Genomic DNA, 17,278 nt, shown 5'->3' with positions numbered 1-17,278 from the left:
TTAAACTTACCCAGTGAAAAAATCAATATGCATTACTTCACCATTTTGTAAATAACTGAAAAACGATGACAGATACAAAAATGATCAAAATACAAAACGTTTCTAAATATCGCAACGCCCAAAATTACCAAATTGTATGTTTTCAGCATCATCTAGTAATATCTCAAAAATTTTGGCAGCTATAGAAGATAAATTTTAAAAAATATACAAAACTTTAAGATCCTGTATTTCTTCAACAAGTATTTCTCGAATACAATTTATATGGTAAACTAATATTGTTTTTACTCGTAGAATACGGGGTTGAAATCCTGTTATAAAAAAAAACCGGATACCCTATATAATTATAGTATCTTTTGGATTACGTTAAAAGGCAGAAATATACAGGACGAGAGAATGTTTATAAATTTATTAATTACATATTATACAAAAAAGTATAAACTCCATAAATGCATTAACAATAATCAATAACACTTATATTGTGGCTCAAATATGGGAAAAAAATTTATTAGTGGTAATAAATTAAATGGAAAGTTTCAAATAAAGACGCTTTGAAATCGAAATATTATAAATAAATAATTTATACAGGGTAACACAACTATATGGAATGGCTAATAGTTTTCAAAGGTGCTAAAAAACCACTTGGACTAAAACAGTCGTTAATAAATGACTGGATATCATGTTAAAAATGATTTATTTGTGAAGTGACAGTGGGTATCCGTATATCCATAACTGATACTTTTCTGATATTGATGTTTATGTTTAAATGAGGGACATGTCCAGGAAGAATTTTATTTGTGACTACGCTGTACATGTATTTTTAGTTTCATAATTGTTTTGGAATTTTTTATTCACCCTGTACGTTAAATTAATAATTCCGTTGGCATTTTTTAAACACCTAAAAATCCAACTCGTCAAAAAATGTGCTAAGAAAGTAGCGAAATCTAAAGAAAACAATTATTGCACAGTTTTTGTAGTCTAATTATTCATTATTTTTTCAGTTTTTATCCTTTAAATAACATGCATTTTTTTATTAATAATAATTAATACTTTCCAGTATTTTGCCTTATAGACATAAACTTTAAAACTGTACAGAACGAGTCGAGAATAACATTGCAATGACTGAAAAGTAAAAACGTAATGATAATAGTAATTATTATTATTCACAACATAACTGTTAATAAGTACGTACATTTAAGTCACCGAAAGCTCATCTTCCTTTTTTCTCCCTCTTCACATTTACGATTATCTAAATGGTTTCGGTTCTAGCAAAAATAATACTTTTTACTCAGGAATGACGAAGTTTAAATATGGTTTTAGCCTTATTTTAAAGTACGGAAAAATTGTTTTTTTTAAAGGTTTTTATTTGCCGCTCCATTCACTGACGCGTCCATTATCGAAGACCAAACATCTTCTCGGCAACGGAACTAGTTTTCCTCTCTTCATAATTTCCATATTTTCCCCCGAAAAATATTGACATTGTGATATGAAGTCTAGGAGTACGGTTCCCAATTTCTTGCTAGATTCCATGAGTTTTTCTAGGCTAAATCACAGGTAACATTGGGAGGTGAAACAAAAGTTCTGTGTAAAAATTTTGTGATGGGAATAATATTACAGTTCAGCGGGCTATCTTTTTTTATACACAGAATTTTTTCTTCCCAAATCACAGCAAATATTTTCCGGAAATCGTTTTGATTTTCACACCTTCCTCGTCAAATTACAATGCAAATTTGTATTTAATTTACTCTCTTTTCTTACCTTTCTTCCTTGGCCAGACCCCCAGAAACTATTGCATCGCAGATTTTTGTATTTGCATCGGCATCGAATAGTGGGACACCAAAATGGCAGTCAAGTATAGTCCAATTCTGTAAAAGTGTCTATTTCTTACAGAAATCGTTTTCTTAATTCTAGTTCTTTTTGTTAAAAAATTGGTCAACAACAATCAAACATCAAGCGTTTTTAAACAACAAACGGATTAGTTAACATTGTGTTATAATAACGACCATTCAGACAAAAAAATAAATAAATAAGTTGCTGAAAATGTCCTCCGTTAAGAAAACGATCTTTAGTTTTTGAAAAAGCAGCGGCGTAACATATTTTTCATAAAAAATAATCAGGGTTATGGTCTTGGGGGCGCCACTGCTTGCATTTAAAAATTCGTTTTTCTCTAAAAAGATGTGTTTCTACACCTAACTTACAACCACCAAGTTTGATAAAAATATTTAATATAGGTCCGACTTATTTAAAACAAAAACAAAAAAAAAATATAGCAAATTTTAACACCCCGTACTTCTGACAGAAAGCGAAAACGGACCTAGGTTTATATAAACTTTTTTCTCAAATTCGACTCAGAATCACCCCTTAAATTTATGACATACTATTCTATATATAGTTTTATAGAACAACTGTTTTGTTTATATATCAATACCGTTCATATCAACTAAACAAATCTGACCCTGTCTAATAAATAAATAAATAACGTACCCTGATAGATTCATCTTGATCCGCAGTCTTCACTTGCTTTTCTTGAACCTCCTTTGCGGGAGCATCTTCGAGTCGACAAAAAATGCCTACGTGATCTTCGGTCGGGCTCAAAAGCTGCTCTACAGAATCTACGCGATCTAGTGAGGCTACAGAAGGCTCTATCACTTTATTATCTAATTGGTCCAGTTCCTCTTGAAGTAAAGTGGTACAGTCTTGGCTAAAAAATATTTCTTGTACAACATTAGATTCATTCTGGACTTGATATTACGTTGTAAAAAAGTAAAAAATTACATGCAGGCGATGATAATCAAACAAATTCTTGAATATTTTGACTGTATTTAGCAAAAGTAACAGTTTAGCAACTTTTGAAATTGACTAAAAAGGTTTTGATTTAAAAAAAATTATAAAATGATGTTGCGTATAAAATGTATTCATTATCAAGTTCAGAATTCGTAATGCCTAGAGCTAATGTTATTTCAGTCGTCAACTTTTATCTTTCGATCCAGCAACTCGATGTAGGAATATGTAGATACGAGAACATCAAATCTTCCATTGTGTTACCTAATGGTAGGTGATAAAAGTTATTAAAATGTAATAAAATACGGGAATGTAAGAACTTCTAAAACGTTACACAAAAAACGTATTCACGAACAAGTTAGATTTGATGCGAAAAATACTATAGCGCATGCTTCCACCTAGAAATAACAATCTTTTTAAATTTCTATGAGGGAGGAAAAAAGTTTGATTTCTATAGTCTTTTAAAGATTTTCAATGCTACCTTGTGAATCCATTTGTAGGCGAAGATCTTTGGCTTCCACCTTCCACGGGCGTAACTGCAAAATGAGTCTCAACCGGACTCTGCAATTTTAATTCAACTGCATTTATTTTATGTGACGCAACTTTTTCAATAGACGTGGTCCTACGATCTATTTTTGCCGATTTAATGCCGCCTGGATGGGTGGATTTCGACGATTCTGTGAGGAAATCCCATGCTATCAAATATTACCTCTAATTTTCAGCTATAATAAGCTTTGTACCTCGTAAATGAACTTGAGACGCTTCACCCTGTGGCCTGCCAAAATCGAGCACACCAATATTGGCGAAAGTGAGGTAACCGCAATTGTGATGGAAATCTAGTAATTCGCTTAAACTGGAGATTGCTGGGTGTTTCGATAATGGGAGGTTTGCTTCTGGATTAGGTTTTCTATAAGAAGTGACACCATGAAAACTGCTTTTAATTGATTAACACAAATTCAAATATACAAAATAAATATAAACACCACAATTACTATATTTACCCACCCAATTTTTGATGATGTAGAGGCAGTTTTAAAAGGAAATGGCAATATTTCCGTCTCGGCTGCTTGATGCACTCCGAAACCTTGAATTAATACTGGGGCAAATTGTAAAGAGGCGTTTACGTATAAAATATTGCCTATTGGTATCACAGCCGGTTCGTGTAACCAGGAGGTTAACTGCAAAAATTAATTTCAATTGATATAATTTTCCCTTTCCTGGTATTGCGATAAGTTGATATTTGTAGATAGTTTATTAATGCAATAATCGCAACATGCATATTTACAAAAAATCCTTAAATTAATCGAAAGAAATTTAAAAACTGTAAACAGGATATTTGCTTCCTATAAATATGTCAAATATCGCATAATTTTTGAAAGTTGGTGGGAGAATATAAAAATAACAGTGTTCCCACATTAAAATTTGTATTTTTAGAGAAATATTTTGCCACCATAACAGTAAAAATAGCTTCAAAGCATATTTCATAATTTTAAAGTTTAATTTATTCATATTTACATATATTTATTTTTTATAAGTGACTAAAAAAATCTAGTTTTGCCCATAATGAGAATAAACTTTCCAAATCACTCCTAAGTTAAAATTCTGTAACATTGATCTGTAAATGTGTCATCAAGTTTATAATTTTTTAGATTAGACGGCGATTTCGACAAATTTTCATTTTAAAAGTACTCGAAATTGACAAATAATTATGTTGACTTGATACTACTATTTAACATATGAATTTGGAAGAAGCATTGTCTAGTTTACTGAAGATCGAAAACGATTAAACACCATTATAATATTAGAGTTCTTTCGTTAAAACACTATTGTCAGGACCAAACTCACCAGTAATCTAGAGAATCCCAGAAACATTCTAGGCAAACGCTTCAGTTCTGTTCCTTTAGCCAATAATAAACTGGGAGGACCGTAACCTGTGATGTAGTAGAGAAACATGCGAAACCACAGGCTGTTGATTTCCGGATTGCTCGGGCCTAATAAGGCAGGAGGCATTATTGATAATGGAGATATTCTCACCTATGAAAGACAAATAGATAAAGTATTACAAAAATGTTTTTTTTTTGAGTGAAAATGATAATTATTTGAATTTCAACTATAAAAAAAACCAAGTTCACTAAGGAAAGAAATTTTCCCTTACATAAATAAGAGGTAACAGTGATTGAATGTGATAAATAATCGAGGTTGGAAATTTAGCAACTGACCAATTTTATTAGGTATGTGTCAAATTCATAATGGTAAATTCAGTACGAGATCAGTGGAGAAACATGTCCAGAGTAAATTATTAGTGACGGTCTAATATGGTACCAAATGTCATAATAAAATATCGAATCTAAAAAAACATTACCAAACCAACATTACTACAAACCTGAATTTGCCATAAATTCTCAATTTAATGTGTTAGATTAGACGTTTGTTTGACGGTTGCCATATTTCTAACCTTACTCACTTGTCAAACACTGTCTCTGTCCATTATTATGTGTAGAGGGTAAAGATATTTGCTTCATCATAGAAGACTGAGATTTTTTAATAACACACAACTTCAGTGAAAACGTACTTCTCTGGCAATTGGCGCCATAGTAATCAGAAGTCGATATTTTCGTTTCAATAAACGTTGACAAGCGGCTTCGTCCAAGGAGTTCAAACTTTCGAGTCGGATTAAGTCCAGGCCAGGACCACCCAACTTACGTAAGGCTAATATCGTTGATCTAGAATAAAAACCATTCGAGAACTTCTGAAATATATAGCAGAAAATGTTGAAATCTTCAAAAACTAAAACTTTAAAAAAAGGTGTCTCTTTAGTAAATTATAATCTTTATATTCCTTACTGGTATTATGATGTTCTTCTGATTAATTGAAAATGATTTGATGCAAAACAAAAAAAGCATTCTCCATACCTCAATATAACAGCATGATCAAAGAATCTCCGGGCTTCCCCCTCCCCATCCGAATCCATGGCTGACACTTTTTCCAACTCTGTCAAAAAACTATCAAGACCTTCATGTTGTAACTTGCCTACTTCGAACATGGTGACAGCGTGTCGTTTGAGCCCCGGAGATAAGTTACCCATCATCAAAAAAGCAGTCAGAGCCGAGTCGAACAAAAACGCCACTCTTAGGCCTCCTGATTGGTTGTTATTGTGGTTGGAATTGGGGGAACTGTTTAAGCTATCTGATGGGGTAAGTTCAGAGGAAGGGGTTGAAAGGGGTGGAGGGGAATTTGTGGTAAGTGGTAAGTTGAGGGTTAGAGGGGTGATGTCCACTGGTGGGCTGTAAAATGAGTAGTTTTTAAAAATCATATTTTCATTGCAACAACTATTGCAAGTCAAATTTTGTTAAAAAAATTGAAGATAGATTATAATTACCTCTCATCTGGGATCGGCTGATTGGACCAAGACGGATGTCGTTTGGATTTCTCTTGTTCACTGTCCGGATTCAATTTCCTGGCGAATTGTAAGCGACAGTACAAAGACACTGCCTGTTTCACTAGTTCTGTATCTACTTCTAACACTGTTGCTAACTGACAATGATATGAAACGTTTGTTAAGAACGAAAAACACACAAAGGGGGAATATTATCAGTTAACATCTCGTATCATATTAAAATAGGCTACTTACCTCTCCTACTGTGGTGTGATCATCTATTGATACAAAAATTTTATACAAAAGAGTCTCGAAATAATCTCCTAAAATCCTATTCATGACAAATCCTTGCAGAGGTGGCACTTGAACTCTATCAGCTGCTGTAATAGGCACATCTAAGTAAATTAAACCTTTTCTAAAACAGATCATAATACTCCAATATATCTACATAATATTTTGCATAATTTCTTACTTACTTATACAAACTAAGCACAACTTCATAGTTTAAATCACCAGCATTCTGTGAACCTAAATCTATTAATTTATCAATAATGGCCAATTCACTTTCATTCACCAACTAAAAATTGAATTACTAGACAAAGTATTAAGTTTAGATTAACATACTTTAATATCCTCCTCTAAAACCAGGCCAACTTCAACTCTCCACCAAGGCTCAATATGGATATTAATTGGCACTTGAGGTAACAAAATTCTGACATTTCTTTTGCCAAACAGCCTCCCTCGATTAGATCTTGATTTATTTATTAACTCAATATACTCATTTCTCCCAATTCCCAATAATCTTAAACCTTAATAGGAAAACATAATTAATATGCCAAACCAAAGGAAGTCACTTATTACAATCAGCAGCAGTAAAGTTAGGCAAAGTGTCATAGCTTTTCTCAGCTTGCATCAGACGTTCGACCAGAGATATATAGTAGTTGAATGGTGTTATTCTTAGCCCTTTAACAATCATATCCGCCAAGTGATATGGAAACAACATAAACCTGGTTTTGCTGAATTCGATGACCCTTTCATAGTAGCGTTTCTCATCTTTGAAAACGTTACGCACTAAGAAAATTTGGCTGTTTTAAATTATCACAAGTTTTTAAGGATAACTTACCTAGATTTCCTCGAAACCTCAACTGATTTTGTATACTAAAGTTTACAATGTATCGTTCATAATTTTTTGAATTGCTCAGAATCTATAAAGAAATGCAAAACAATTATTTGTTAGAAACTCTTCTTATCTCGTTTGTCGCTTGTAAAGAAATCGTAATAATTATTGGGTAATAATATAGATTTGCGTTTTAGCAGAGATTTTGTTTTACCTGTTTTATATGAGTGGGCAGCTTTGACCAGGGCACGTTTTTGCGGACATGTTCTTCAACTTCTGGGTTCATGTTTAATCACGTAAATTATTACATTTGTAACGGTAAATTGCCGATTTTTAACAAAACATTATTCAGAATTTGTAAATATTGCACACAGAATAAAACTGAAACAAGTGTTGGATTATTTGGCGTTTTGATTTCGGAACGTCAAAATATTTAAAAGTCTGGTTAGCCTCTTGACACTTTAAGCCGCGAGAGGAGAGCTGGCAACAGCCGGTTGATTCCATAGAAAAGTTGCACTTGCATTCGATGCCATTTTATTTATTTTACGTTGGTGTAGAGTCAAGCTTGAACCTATAGCAAACATTGATGCTCTACGATAAAGATTCATTGATGCGGCTGAAGAGTTGAAAAATACATTAATAACAAAAATAACAAGAACGGCAATCAACAGATGTCGAAGATGCGTTCGGAACAGAGGTGATCACATTAAAAATAAAGAATAATTAAATTTAAGTGTATTACTTGTATTGTTTTTTGAGTTTTTAGTTTCAAACGCACAACATTTCTCGTAAATTTTCCTATCACAAATTTAAGTTGAATTGTTCATTTAAACCACATCAACGTTTTTTTTTTTGGAACAACAAATGATTTGTTGAGCGTGTAACATCTCATTGGACAGCTATACCTCAAACATTTTTTGAAATCTGCTCAGAAGAAGTTGAGATAGCCGATATTGAAAAATTAATTTAAGAAAGTTTTCACTCAAAATCCTCACATAATACAAACGTTTCCGGACATATTTCATTACATACGGAACATCATAATGTTAGACAAGGGATCGAGTAGCGAAAGTTCTGGTAACTACAAGTCGAAGAGTCTCTGTAAATTGTAAACGCGTGTCGAACAGTTTTCCTGGTCAAAACTATTCGTTAAGCCTTAACTTCAGCACGTGGAAATATTTTTATTTTTCTAAACATCGACTGAGTTCTTATTCTATAACATACAATGTCCCTAATACTACATTATTTGAAAGCTGTGGCTTCAACTAAGTTGAACAAAGAATAAGCCATAACCATGCACTGAAATAAGTAAGTTTCTAATGTCTTAACAATGGAAAATGGTAAAAATAACACAAACCTGCTTGAAACATTCATGATTAACTTGTAGGATACAGTTGTTGTTCATTTTGAAAGGAATACAAGCACTGGTGAATAAGGCTTTGAATAAGTCCGTGCTGCTCTTATCCCATCTATACCATTCTAAATTGTAAAGTTCATTGCTTACTTCCAAAAGCTGCAATCACTTTTTAAGTTATTGTTTTATCTGTTTTCATAACTAAACTGTCACCGAATTCTCGAAAATTTGACCCTCGTAGCAAAAATAGAAGACAAGAATTACAGTGCACAAATATGACACAATGGTCAGTTTATAGTCGTAATATGGCTAAAAATGATAAAAAAGAATATTAGAATTGTATAAATAACCTAATTTGGGGTAATTACCGAAAACATAATTAGAGAATAAAACCCCAGCAAGAATATGATGTTGAGCCCCAAAAAAATATTGGACCAAAAAGCCCATTGTTTTAATTTACTAATTATCCTGAAATAGATATATTTTCAATATAAAGTATATTCTCGAATAAGATTGTCAAGAGTAAAAAATTTCATAATTTTCATTTTATGAGTGAAATATATTGTTTATGAAATTTTTATTAAAATAATTTAAAAAAAATAGGAATAATACAAATAAAAACTCGACAAAAAAATATGGTCCAAGTATTTAAAAAGTGGTTTGAAAGGATGAATTTTCAGTTGTTAAACTGAATCCATTGCAAGAAGATATGCAATGTCATCTTCATCTCGAGCTACCTTGGTTTTTTTACATCTCATACGGAGTCAGTAATTACGAATTTCTTGATCGATTCTTTTACATCACATTTTAATTTTTAAACATACAGGAACTTTTGATTAAATTCCTCGAGAATTCCATGAATTATTTTATCACATTTGCCATAGGGCGTTTTAGGAAAATTCTCGTTGGTCATCGGGGAATACTTTCATTTCATTTAAGTTTTGCTTACGGTTTCCATGAAAACGAGAACTCATTTTGGTCTTTTCAAAGAAAATTCTAACCAAAAGGGCTTATTTTTCGATATTTCTCTGCAACGAATAGGCAAGTTGAAATGGTGAGCTCTAATTCGACCGTTTTTGGAAGAAGCAAAAACTTTGATGAAGAATATATTTTTCTCTTTGAATGGAGAAATGTTCCATTGTATAACATCATGTTTTATTTCTATTTCTTACTCCATGATATATTTGTAACTTTTGGCAAGTTGTCTCAACCCCTTAAGTACATGTGTCTGATGCTGAGTTTCATTTTTTTGTGGAGTTTTGGCTTGGAACTCTCTTAACGTAAATAGTAGCACCTCTAACTGCAACCTTACAATTGTGCTCAAATAGACAGTACTGAATCCCGGCCACACTAAGAATCCTACAGTGAACTGACCGGTTAAAGCGATGTGCAGTACTACCACTTTTTTAAACGCAGAATCTAAAAAAGTACGGATGAAATGGCGAAGCTCAGAAATTAACGATAACTTTTCATTGCCTTGAAGAATACCAGTGTACAGATTTAGCAAAACTGGAAACAACTGTATTTGATTCACCAATGTACATACTTCTACAATAACTATAACAGCAATGCAAAGTAAATCTGATCTTTTTCCAATTTTCTGCAGAGTGTCCTTAAGTTCATTAGGTAAACAAGTGAAATCCCAAGGCAGCTTTGTGTCGAAAAAGAACTTAATTTTGTTCCATCTTTGAAAATTAATCAGGGAAAATAACAACTGATTAGACAGCTAAGAGAAAAATGATAAAATCAGTAAACGTTGGGTTGAAGTTGGCTTATTACAGAAATAATCATTGCCAGTAATGGTCCATAGCCGAACCAAAGTTCTTTCGTTGGTTTCATTGTGAGGAAAACCGCCAGGGCTATGGAAACCAAGGTGCCGATGATGATACTTATTATGGAGTAATAATAGACGCATTTGTATTTCAGGACTGTTAAGATTTTCGATAAAATTGGCATAATTGCATTAACATCTGGAAAAAAATATCCGCTGCACTATTTTGAAGTTTTTTACATTATATCTTACACTTGGAAGTTGTATTTGAGGGAACAACCTTAATCATTGCGATTGACTCGTATGCACAGCACTGGAAAATCTACGGTATGATCTACTGAAACTCGTACAGAACAGTTTCTAATAAGATGAAACTAATTTTTATTTAATCTCCAATAATTGCTAATGCAATTACTTAACTATTACCCGGATTTTAAATTATAAATCTGATTTGAAGTAGTTAAAACCCCATTATTACAACCAGTTAGATGTCGTTGGGGTATTGACGATATCAAATGTCGTTAATTTTTTTCTACCACAAATTTTTATGAGAAAATTGGGAGAAATCGTTCTTGGTAGGAGATTGATCATTTTTCTAGACAGATACGTATATTTCTCATTCAAACAATGATTCTTCACGTGCAAAATAAATATAGGATGGTTGCCCATAATGTACGAAACTCCTTACTTGATCTACAAAAAATTATTAAAGAAACAGAAAAATGATTAAGAATATTTGCACGAATTTCCAGACACTTTAAATGAGTAAGAATTCTAGGATAGAATAGATAACCAAAACAATTAGCATTAATAATTATTATCATGGTTAGTTGAAATTCAAAAATATTATGGAAAAATAGATTTTCAAAAAAAAAATTATTTTTATATTTTTTAAATTAATTCGGTTGAATGCGATTTCGGTCAACTCGCAAACACGTCGAAATTGAAAAAAGTGGTCCCTGTCGAGAAAATGTTTTTAAATTCCGATACATTATTAATGCGAATTCAAAAGTATAAACAAGTGATTTTGCCGCAAATATGTCGTGGATGAATTAAGGCATAACGTCGGAATTATCTCAGTAGGTTAAACATTATGCAAATCGAAGCGTTGTTTAATATTTAAATTTAATAATATAAAAAAAAAGAGGAAAAAATCGAGAAACCACGCGTTCGCGATTACTTTTTGAACGTAGATTTTTTTGATTTTCTCGTGTATTGTTTTATTTATTTTTCAATTAACGTTTTCATCCATTTTAAATATTTTAGGGGTTGTTGTCTTTTCCAAAAAATAAATCAAAAGTTTTTTGTTAATAAATATTTATATTTTGATGGGATCAAATGATGAAAATACAATTTTTTACTTTAAAAAGTCGTTCAACTCTAAATTACAAAATGTCCTCACTTTTAAATTATAGCCCTCATTTGTATTAAACTCCCATTATGAATTACATTTTGCATTTGAAAATTATCACTAATCAGCGTAACTGTGGCAAATTACAGGCATAAAATTAAATTTGATGTAAAAGAATACGATTTAGATAACCAAATATGTTTCACTTTTATGTTAATTTAATATTTCTTAACCAACATTGTTCTGATGTTATCTTTAGGCCAAACTATGAATTGTTTTCTATTTTTGCTTTTCCGAGAAAACTACATTTTTCCACAAAAACTATGGACAAGAATGTTGTTTGTGAGTAGGCTTTTTACGATAATCCCTAATTAAGCAAAGTGTTGGGGACTCGATAATACTTTCACTTCAAATTCTATGCAGGATGTTTCAGAGTAAACTGTAAATACCTCACCAGTGGTTAAGGTACTTCACCATGATTCAAATTCACCTATTTATCGTAGGCAAATCTCGATTGATTTTTGATATACACAGCGTTTCCCCTTTTTTAACCGACTTTATGGTCATCATTTTTGACCTACTCCCTATAGTCAACTCAAATTTTGTATCTTGTCACGTCTTAAGGTACATTATAAGACAGCATTAATAGGGATTGTAAATTGCAAGTTCGGACTAGGCAATGATCCCTTTAAACCTTTTTATAAATTTAAATACTCTATACCGCATTGAACTTTAAATGAAGCATTTTTTTTTTAAATTTTGTATTTATATTCATTGCTCTTGATTTTAGGTCGGCCCTGTGTACTAAATTTCGCTGCTTACAATCTTTGATTTAGCCGAGATCCAGCAAAAATGACGTAGCAGATAGCACTGGTAGAATATTTTCTTGCAGGTCTAAAATATCTACATACACAGTTCCGGCCAAAAGTGGAAAAACTTTCAATAATTTGCTGTAATTTTATACAATGTAGTAATATTCAAATTTAACACATTCGTATGAATATAAGATAACTGGTAAAGTAATAATTCAAAAAAATATTTTATAAAAGGACCTTTATTCTGAGCAAACACGATTAACATAAATTTTTACACCAACAAAAATGAAGAAACATTTATGAAAGTGAAAATTATCAATGCGTTCTTTCAATATTTTGTCGAATAACCTTTATTTTTACTGCTTCACATCTTTTGTTCATCGATTCTATCAGTTTTTTGATAACGTCTTCCGATATGCCATTCAAAGCTCGAAACAAGGCATTCAATAATTCTCCTTCTAATCTAAATCTTTCCGTATTTTTATATCTCACATCACCTTCAAGTTGATCCCTCAAGTCCTCCAAAGGATTCAAATCGGGTCTCTGCGCTCGCTATCTTATTACCTCAACTTGTTCAGTCTCAAAAAGCCATTTCGTAATTGTAAACGCGTGTCGAACAGTTTTCCTGGTCAAAACTATTCGTTAAGCCTCAACTTCAGCACGTGGAAATGTTTTTATTTCTCTAAACATCGACTGAGTTCTTATTCTATAACATGCAATGTCCCTAATACTACATTATTTGAAAGCTGTGGCTTTAACTAAGTTGAACATGGAATAAGCCATAACCATGCACTGAAATAAGTAAGTTTATAATGTCTTAACAATGGAAAATGGTAAAAATAACACAAACCTGCTTGAAACATTCATGATTAACTTGTAGGATACGGTTGTTGTTAATTTTGAAAGGAGTGCAAACACTGGTGAATAAGACTTTGAACAAGTCAGAGCTTTTCTTATCCCATCGATACCATTCTAAATTGTAAAACTCCTGGTTTACTTCTAAAAACTGAAATCGATTTTTAAGTTATTGTTTTATCTGTTTTTACAACTAAACTATCACCAAATCCTCTAAAATTTGACCCTCGTGGCAAAAATAGAAGATATGGAACACAGTGAAAAGAAATACCGAAATGGCCACGATAAAGTTGTAATATGGCTAAAAATAAAAAAAAAAGAATATTTGAATTGTGTAAATAACCTAATTTGGGGTAATTACCGAAAACATAATTAAAGCATAAAACCCCAGCAAGCATATGACGTTGAGCTCGGACAAGGTACTTGGCCAAAAAGTCCATAGTTTTAATTTCCTAATTATCCTGAAATACATTATACTTTAATATAGACCATGTCGTCGGATGGGATTGCCAAGAGAAGTTCCTTAATTTTCATTTTACGAGTAAAAGATATTCTTAATAAAAATTTTTGTTCGCTCCAAGATGGTTGGAACAATCCAAACCGTTTCAATTTTCCTATTCATTGCAGAGATATAGCGAAAAATAAGTCCATTTAGTTGAAAATTTGTACATTCTAAAAATTAATACTCGTTTTCATTGCAGCCCTGAACAAGATTTTTATTTATCAAATTTTTATTAAAATAATTCCTCAAAAAAAAAGAAAACTACAAATACAAATTTCACATTAAAAAAAAATATGATCTAATGATACCATGGTAAGAAATTGCAAACCACACATTCGCTTTATCCGAATATCACTGATTACGAGCAATTTGGAGGTAAACGTTATGGTGGGTCCAGTACTTGGCGTGCCGAGATGAAACAGTATCATCAGTAATTATCCATGATTTGAGCAGTCATCCAGAAATACAAATTAAAACGTTTAAATTAATACGTTGGCTTTAAAACATGATTAAAAAGTGGTTTGAAAGGATGAATTTTCAGTTGTTAAACTGAATCCATTGCAAGAAGATATGCAATGTCATCTTCATCTCGAGCTACCTTGGTTTTTTTACATCTCATACGGAGTCAGTAATTACGAATTTCTTGATCGATTCTTTTACATCACATTTTAATTTTTAAACATACAGGAACTTTTGATTAAATTCCTCGAGAATTCCATGAATTATTTTATCACATTTGCCATAGGGCGTTTTAGGAAAATTCTCGTTGGTCATCGGGGAATACTTTCATTTCATTTAAGTTTTGCTTACGGTTTCCATGAAAACGAGAACTCATTTTGGTCTTTTCAAAGAAAATTCTAACCAAAAGGGCTTATTTTTCGATATTTCTCTGCAACGAATAGGCAAGTTGAAATGGTGAGCTCTAATTCGACCGTTTTTGGAAGAAGCAAAAACTTTGATGAAGAATATATTTTTCTCGTTGAATGGAGAAATGTTCCATTGTATAACATCATGTTTTATTTCTATTTCTTACTCCATGATATATTTGTAACTTTTGGCAAGTTGTCTCAACCCCTCAAGTACATGTATCTGATGCTGAGTTCCATTTTTTTGTAGAGTTTTGCTTTGGAACTCTCTTAACGTAAATAGTAGCACCTCTAACTGCAACCTTACAATTGTGCTCAAATAGACAGCACTGAATCCCGGCCACGCTAAGAATCCTACAGTGAACTGACTGGTTAAAGCGATGTGCACTATTACCGCTTTTGTAAACGCAGAATCTGAAAAAGTAATGGATGAAATGGCGAAGCTCAGAAACTAACGATAACTTTTCATTGCCTTGAAGAATGCCTATGCGTAAATTTAGCAAAACTGGAACCAACTGTATTTGATTCACCAATGTACATATTTCTGCAGTAACTACAACAGCAATGCAAAGTAAATCTGATCTTTTTCCAATTTTCTGCAGAGTGTCCTTAAGTTCATTAGGCAAACAAGCGAAATCCCACGGCAGATCCGTGTCGAAGAAGACCCTAATTTTGTTCCATCTTTGAAAATTAATCAGGGAAAATAACATTTGATTACACAGCTAAAAGAAAAATGATTAAAGTACTAAACATCGGGCCGAACTTAGCTTATTACAGAAATAAATATTGCCAGTAACGGTCCATAGCTGAACCATAGTTCTTTTGTTGATTCCGTTACGAGAAAAACCACTAGGATAATGGAGAACAAAGTGCCGGTGATGATACTTATTATGGAGTAATAATAGACGCATTTGTATTTCAGGACTGTTAAAATTTTCAATAAAACTGGCATAATGGCATTTAAATCTGGAAAAAAATCTCCACTGCACAATTTTGAAATTTGTTATTGTTGAGGGATTCCTTCGATAAATGAAACTACGACAACGACAAACTTGATTTACATAAAATGGACTGTATTTGACTTGCACTTATATCAAAAAAATTAATGAGTTTTGGTCGAAGTAGGAAGAGGGAGAATGCTTAAATGGGCGGGTTACACACTATGATTCTGATCGCATCCCGACAACGACGCAGCTTCCACACGAAGAGAAGAAAAAGAGAAAAAAAGGACAAAAATTACTTCGATTATCCCTTAAGTACTAATCCCGAGGAATTCCAACCAGGGGCGCACCACCACCAAGAACCATTACGGGCTATGGCTACGCCGGATCCCATAAATCGAGACCACCTGGGGAATATCTATACTAGTCGCTTTTCTGGAAACATCGCAGGCCGAACAAATTGACCATCACGGCAATAGTCCCGACCGAGGAAGCTTCTGTTGACTAGTAGCACATATTCCCCAGCCAAAACGCACCCTTAGTTTTGGCCTGATGGGCCATGTGGTCTGGATGGTATTCTCAGAATAAGTATCGCCGCACATGGGCGTAACCTAAGGGCTAAAATACAAATACATAACAAAAACAAAATTAACAACAACAAAAAAACTAGTAATTTAAAGTCCCTAACAGTTATATTATATCTTACGATTGGAAATTACACTTGAAGGAACAACTGTAATCATTGTGTTTGACTTGTATGCACAGCGCTCGAAAATCTACTGCATGATCTACTGAAACTTGTACAGAATAGTTTCTAATAAGATGAAACTAATTTTGATTTAATTTCCAATATTTTTTAATGCAATTACTTAACTATTAAACAAGATTTTAAATTATAAATCTGATTTGAAATAGTTAAAAGGCCATTACTACAACCAGTTAGAAGTCGTTGGGGTATTGACGATGTCAAATGTCGTTAATTTTTTTCTACCGCAAATTTTTATGAGAAAATTGAGAGAAATCGTTCTTGGTAGGAGATTGATCATTTTTCTAGACAGATACGTATATTTCTCATTCAAACAATGATTCTTCACGTGTAAAATAAATATAGGATGGTTGCCCATAATGTACGAAACTCCTTACTTGATCTACAAAAAATTATTAAAGAAACAGAAAAATGATTAAGAATATTTGCATGAATTTCCAGACACTTTAAATGAGTAAGAATTCTAAGATAGAATAGATAACCAAAATAATTAGCATTAATAATTATTATCATGGTTAGTCGAAATTCAAAAATATTATGGAAAAATTGATTTTCAAAAGAAAATTTATTTTTATATTTTTTAAATGAATTCGGTTGAATGCGATTTCGGCCAACTCGCAAACACGTCGAAATTGAAAAAAGTGATCTCTGTCGAGAAAATGTTTTTAAATTCCGATACATTATTAATGCGAATTCAAAAGTATAAACAAGTGATTTTGCCGCAAATATGTCGTGGATGAATTAAGGCATAACGTCGGAATTATCTCAGTAGGTTAAACATTATGC

General features: G+C 32.4%; 2 protein-coding genes across 2 annotated transcripts; both read right to left on the bottom strand.

Annotated features, from left to right (window-relative positions):
• Positions 1-379: 379 nt before the first annotated feature.
• Positions 380-7,689, bottom strand: LOC136345240 (protein FAM91A1). Its single transcript, XM_066293327.1, has 16 exons — positions 7,486-7,689; positions 7,278-7,359; positions 7,016-7,225; positions 6,779-6,963; positions 6,631-6,731; positions 6,410-6,569; positions 6,158-6,312; positions 5,691-6,062; positions 5,351-5,501; positions 4,624-4,812; positions 3,784-3,956; positions 3,519-3,685; positions 3,260-3,455; positions 2,482-2,698; positions 1,756-1,862; positions 380-1,540 (listed from the first exon to the last, which is right to left on the bottom strand). The coding sequence occupies exons 1-16, from the start codon at positions 7,555-7,557 to the stop codon at positions 1,360-1,362; spliced, it is 2,718 nt and encodes a 905-aa protein (XP_066149424.1). The 5' UTR covers positions 7,558-7,689; the 3' UTR covers positions 380-1,359.
• A 5,337-nt stretch (positions 7,690-13,026) lies between these two features.
• LOC136345276 (uncharacterized) lies at positions 13,027-14,084 on the bottom strand. The gene is made up of 4 exons (XM_066293406.1): positions 13,779-14,084; positions 13,623-13,718; positions 13,413-13,568; positions 13,027-13,354 (listed from the first exon to the last, which is right to left on the bottom strand). Exons 1-4 carry the CDS (start codon positions 13,887-13,889, stop codon positions 13,298-13,300), a joined length of 420 nt encoding a protein of 139 aa, XP_066149503.1. The 5' UTR covers positions 13,890-14,084; the 3' UTR covers positions 13,027-13,297.
• Between the last annotated feature and the right edge of the window lie 3,194 nt (positions 14,085-17,278).

This window comes from Euwallacea fornicatus, chromosome 19 (genome assembly GCF_040115645.1).
Source record: "Euwallacea fornicatus isolate EFF26 chromosome 19, ASM4011564v1, whole genome shotgun sequence".
In the NCBI taxonomy this organism is placed as follows: domain Eukaryota; kingdom Metazoa; phylum Arthropoda; class Insecta; order Coleoptera; family Curculionidae; genus Euwallacea; species Euwallacea fornicatus.
The sequence above is the reverse complement of the archived record's forward strand: the minus strand, read 5'-3'. Positions and strand labels throughout refer to the sequence as shown.